Below are 5,903 nucleotides of genomic sequence, written 5' to 3'. Positions count from 1 at the left end.
ATAATCAGATACCCACCATTTTTTAATGTTTCCCACTCTCAGTTATATATTAATGATCTTAGGTTGGTGAGTATGGTGTGTAAAAATTTAGGAGGATCCATAGTCAGAAATGGAATATAACATTTATAGGTATGTTTTCATTAGTGTATAATCATCTGAATATAGGAATCGTGTTACCTTAGAATGATCCGTTTTATTTACAGAGGGAGCGGGTCCTCTTCTGTGGAGTCCACCATGTTTCTACAGAAGCCCAGAACGGACAAACCAAACACTGGCTATAGATAGGGTCTTTCATGTTTTTGCGAGTTCTGCAGCCACAATAGTTTCTCCTACAGGCTGTGCAGTATTCAAATTAGACACATTTATATCCACTGATGAATTTAAGGGCATCATAGGCTACATTCACACTGCAAGCCTGAACGCTCAGTTCAGATTGTTTTGTTTGGCTGTTCACATTTTTAAAATTTGGCCAATATCAGATTCCTGAAGGTCCTGAGGTCACACTGCAAAGAATCAGACCTATATCACACTGTCATGGAAGAAATCAGATCCGAGTCACATATGAGCAAAACATTTGGTTTACTTTGGCCTGCAGTGTGAACGTAGCCTTAAAGAATGTGGTGACGGAGGCATGTGGTAGTTTTTTTGTAAGAGGCCAATGTGTTTAAGTAGTTGTACTTCTGTTTTATTGTGCATTTTTGTATTTCATGTTGAACATGTTGTATTATGATATGTTGTGAGGTTGCAGTCTTCATGGCTAGATGTCACTGAATCCTACACACTGGCCCTTTAAGTCAAACCTTCAGCTGAATTACACGCCGGTTAAAATGTCACCAATGATCATCTGTTACAGCGTTTACTTGCTTTGGCTGAATACTAAAGGGCACCTCAAAGTGTGACATTAGCTGTGGACGTTTAGCCGATTACTGCACAGGCAAAGACTCAATGTGGCTATGTGTGCGTTTGTGACCAGTTTGGAATTATTAATAATGATAATAATAAGTACACCCATAAATATTGAATAAATATTGAGAATGGTTGCGTGAGCATAAATTATGAAGACAAGTTTACACAGAACGCCCTCACTTCTTTCTCCACCAAATGAGCTGTTCTTCAACCCGAGACAAGTGATAAATCATAGTAGGTACAATCCACAGACAAATATTAATAATCCTACAACAACAAATAAATACAATAGCTTTGACCAGCAAGCAGCATTATACAATCTTCACAATTCTGCATTAAAGGGGCCAGAGTTAAAGTTCTGGATGTTACTACTGTACATGTCACGCATGAAACGCAACGTTTCTTCCTTCTGATTGGTTGGTTTCGAGTTGTGAGACAAAGGAAAATGAACCGTTGAACATCAATGACACGTTCCTGAGTCTTCATTAAACATCTGCACTGTTTAAGGAATAAAGTGCTGAGAATTAACAAATGCAGTTAAGCTGCTACAAGTCTTAACTGTTTAAAGGACTATTGCACTTCAACAGGCTTTCCCTCCTCTGGTAAACTCCTTATCGTGGGGTACAGGAAAGGGTCTGTCCGTATAATTTTGTATCAGGGAAGACAATTTGAAGATGTCAGGTTTGTATTTTCCTTCATCTTGGCAACTCAAAACTCAAAACTGATAAATATGAAAGAGTTAGTTCCACTGTAAGGGGGTAGAGCACCTACTCTTATTATTTCATACATCTCTGCTGGCCCTGAGGTACCTGGACTCCACCCTTACGCCATGTTCATCTCCACTGCTATTTGTTCCATTTGTAGATGATGGTTATTTAGATTTAAAAAGGGTGTATGTTCTCTGTATGGGATGGACATGCACTGCGCCAAGTGTTAAACTTCTGACTGTTGATTTATTTTCAAACATTGTTAGAAAACTTAGTTCTGGGACCTTTTTCCTTATACTGTACAGCAGTGGTTCTCTTCTTGTCTCTACTTGTGGAATTTAATAAACTGAGGACTCCTGACTCGGTGACATATTTTATGGATATTTCATATTATATTCAAAACTATTCAATGAACCCAAACTGTTAACTGCAGGAAGGTTATGTAAAACTTTCTTCAGGGATTTTTATAAAATTATCTGTCTGTATTGTGTTTTTTGTTTTGTTTTTATTATCATTTTTAACAATCATACATAATAAACAGGCTTCTTTTTGGACAAATTGTCCCTGCCACCTGGCCACTGTTTGATTAGGCAATTTAATTTACTGTTTTTCACAGAAGTGAACAAAATGTTGAGCTATAGGCCTACTGTTTATATTTCTCAAGTTTTCTTAAAAACAAGAAGGCCTCCCAACACCCTGTGAAGCGCTGGCGACCCCTAGTGACGGTCCTGACCCCCAGGTTGAGAACCACTACTTTACAGTAATTTTTAGTATGCAAGGAATACCTTTCTGTTGATACTATTTAATTAAAAAGAAACCAGACTTTTATGTTCTTCATCCTGCTTACTGACCACCTACAGTATGACTGAAGTCCAAAGAACATTCATGAACAAAGGAAATCATATCATTCACTATATTAAGTTGCCATTTCCTTGACATGCACTGAAGTGATATCATATCACGTAGGAAGATGAAAGTGGAGGCCTGGACCAAAGACGTTCACAGTTTCAAAAATCCCTTGTACACTCTACCTTCCTTTAACTAGGCTGGTGAAGTACTCACCATCTGTGCATCTTCATACCTCAGAGAATCTGTGTTAGTGTGTTGGTGGTCTGCTAACATGACATGACAAGGATCAGATGTGTATCTAGGGACTTCAAAATTGGAGGTAATTAGATTAAATTAACACTTATTATAAGTTTTACCAGAAAGATTGGTGCTCGAGTACAGTTTCTTCTTCCTGGGATCGCTGCTGGAGAAGTGAAAATTCTGGATGACCTCCTAAGTATACTAAAACCTACATTGTACAGGTTTTTTATTTGTGCTGTATAGATTCAAAACACAAACACTGAATCTGTCATATGCCTGTTTAAACAAGTCATTAAAATCACTTTTTGGGGCCAAGAAAATAAATTTGTCCTAAATATTAGAATCCAGTGATCCTCTACAGCGTGTGAAAGCAAACGCCATGCTCTGCAGCCTGAAAGACAAAAAAAAGAAAAAAAGAAAAAAGAAACCCCAAAAGACAAGGACAAACACACACAGTAAAAGCTTTGGACCTGAACTTATCACACACATAATAAGATTAAAGCGCAATCACTCATCTCTTCTCGCCAGTGTTTGCATATTGTACCGTACATAGAATAATGGCGCATTCGGCTGGTCACTGTAAACTGGCAAACTTGTATATTTACGTATCACACGACAAACTGCTATGTACAAGGTAAAAGCATTGTGGGTGCTTGCTCAGGTGAAAAAAGTAAGGACCAATAAAATCTGAGGTAGCAAATTCAACTATGATAAACTAGAATCACTCAAGCTTTTTTTTTTTCTTTTGAAATCAAAGCAGACTTCATCACTTTGATAATCAAACACAACTTCTCTGTTTCTCTGTAAGGTCACAACTCATAGCTTGTGGAATTAGTAAGCTGGGGTTTCCTGCTTCTTTAAATATTTATAGTTTGCTGTTTTGGTGCACTGTTCTCGTGGTAAACTTGTAAGTTTGCCAGTTTACCTGTTTGCGACACTGCCTGAGCATGCCATATGTTCTTCACTCACTAGCAAATCTGTACAATGTTTATGATAGGGCAGCTGATATGTTCATCGAGAAAATTCATGGCTTTTAACCCTCCAGTTCCCACCCCTGAGGTGCAAACCAGCCAATCCAGTGTGCTCTTGGGAAGGGGGGAGCCTCAGCTCCGCCTCTGAGGGCGGGGCATCAGGGGGAGGGAACCAATAGAAGGACGGCAGGTTTCCTGTTAGGCCAGCTAACACTACACTTCACCAACCAGTTTGTGAGTTTATCGGAAGCGCCACGGACATAGAGAATAGAATAATCATTATATCAATAGGATTTTCAGTGCAAGACGTAAATGGCTACTTGTTCGTCATTATTCTGTCCGTTGTTGTCTTTTCTTGTTCTCGTCAGTCATCCAACACTGGATACAGCAGTAAAGGGATTCTTCTACAGGTTAGCAGTCACTTAAGTGTGTGTGAAGATGTGTCATCCTCAGAAGATGACTGAGAGGCAGACCAGATCAGTCAGGGTTGACCTGGAATGTGTTCATTTAGAGGCAGAGCTTCTCTCTGCTCTGTTTGTGGTTTTGGTTAAAGGTTGTACCGTTGTGGAGTTCAGAAAGCTCCAGATGTTTTATGAGGAGAGGGGGGGTGGTGGACTTGTGGAAGAGAGAGACAGAGAGAGGCCTGGCATCACTCTCTCTGAGCTGTGTGTCCTTTCTCGAGAGGTCAAAGGTGAAAGATACAGTAGCTGGGTTCCCCAAAGGGTTTTGGTAGTAGGTACAGTAAGTGCCATGAGGGACAGCAGGATCACTCTCATTCTCTCTCTGTATCCCTCCTTCCATCCGCCTTCACCTTTTCCTTAGCTCCCCCCTGGGTCGGAGCCGTGTCTCTGTGGTGTCCGTGAGTCCAGAGGTGTCTGTGGTTCTTGGAGGGACCGCCTCCTTTGGGTTTCAGGGTCTAGGGATGATACCCCTGTTCCAGCCGCTGGCCCAACCCCAGCCCCCATACACAACCCTGAAACAAAGTCTAACCCTGCTCCTACGCCAGATCCAACAGCTGCCCTGCTCCCTAAATCTAATCCTAAACCTGAACCCACTGCTGGCCCTGAAATGACACCAGGCCCAGTCCCCAGGCCCAGCTCCAGCTCCAGATGCTGCCCCAGGCTCTCTAGTCCAGAGGGGGCAAGCTGGCCCTGGCCGGTGTTGATCAGTGTGAAGTCCTGGGGCTGCAGGGAGTCAAGAGGCTTGGCTGGGAACTCCTCAAAGTCCTGGGAATCCAAGATCTGCAGGGAAAGGAACTGAGAGGTCAGTGGGACTGGCTGCTACAACTCTTTTACCTCTTACTCCTCACAATGTCAAATTTCAAATATAGCGTCATTCATTAACCCAGTGCTTTGTGGGTTTCAGTGTTTGATATTAACTGGAGACCAATGACAGCATTCAAACACGTAGCTCCACAGAATACAGTCAAATGTATTCATATCATTCAGGACTGCAATCATTTTATTACTGCATGTAGTTCACCTGTGATAGGGAGGCCAGGGTGTCTGTCTCCAGAGGTGTAACAGGCTGGACCAGTCTCTCCTCTGGACCTGGTCCTGGGCCGGGAGCAGGGTAGGGTGAGGCCTGCAAGAGACAACATCTTATTTGTCTGCATGAAGTGTAGCCTTCTGTCTTGGTCAGTCTCCAACAATAATGGAAAGCTGTCTTTCATCCTCCTGTTGTTAGGGTGACTTATTCTTGTTCATAGACAGATGCTTGCTGTTACAACCCCCTGTGACAACAAGCTTCTACGTAATACCCTGTGTGTGTGTGTGTGCTTAAGTGTGCTTTTACCTGAGGTGGTGATGAAACGGCGCTGTAGGCAGGAGGAACCAGGGCCATCTGTCTCTGCAGCAGCTGCATGATTGCTCCGATGTCTGTCGACATGCGACTCTCCAACCTGCACACAGTGTGTAGTAGGTGATCAAGACATTAAAGCTGTGTTTTCTGCTGACATTATCTATGACATTCAATACTCCAATTTAAATGAAATGTCTTTCTTTCCTCCTGGGTCTAATTTTGTCCATTGTTATTATCAGTTATAATATTGATTTAATTGCCAAGATTTAGGAACAGAAACGTCTGAATGATGATTGTTCATTGCAAAGAAACCTGTGTGGGAGAGGTACTATGGTAAGTAGGTCAGAGCTCTCCCAGGAAATTGCACAATGTAACGGACATTTAACAGACTGACTGCTTGTAGTTCTAAGTCACCATGTTCCCAGCCCCC

At 41.9% G+C, this 5,903-nt stretch overlaps 1 protein-coding gene across 1 annotated transcript in view; it reads right to left on the bottom strand.

Annotated features, from left to right (window-relative positions):
• Positions 1-331: 331 nt before the first annotated feature.
• Positions 332-5,903, bottom strand: part of kcnh2b (potassium voltage-gated channel, subfamily H (eag-related), member 2b) — a 212,340-nt gene continuing 206,768 nt past the window's right edge. Inside the window, exons 21-23 of the mRNA XM_035657651.1 lie at positions 5,468-5,573; positions 5,156-5,257; positions 332-4,914 (exon numbers count right to left, since the gene is read on the bottom strand). Coding sequence (XP_035513544.1) covers positions 4,492-4,914; positions 5,156-5,257; positions 5,468-5,573 — 631 coding nt within the window. The 3' untranslated portion in view covers positions 332-4,491. The remainder of the gene's footprint in view (positions 4,915-5,155; positions 5,258-5,467; positions 5,574-5,903) is intronic.

Source organism: Morone saxatilis, unplaced genomic scaffold (genome assembly GCF_004916995.1).
Source record: "Morone saxatilis isolate NCDOM2014 unplaced genomic scaffold, NCSU_SB_2.0 Contig0, whole genome shotgun sequence".
Classification (NCBI taxonomy): Eukaryota; Metazoa; Chordata; class Actinopteri; family Moronidae; genus Morone; species Morone saxatilis.
The sequence above is the reverse complement of the archived record's forward strand: the minus strand, read 5'-3'. Positions and strand labels throughout refer to the sequence as shown.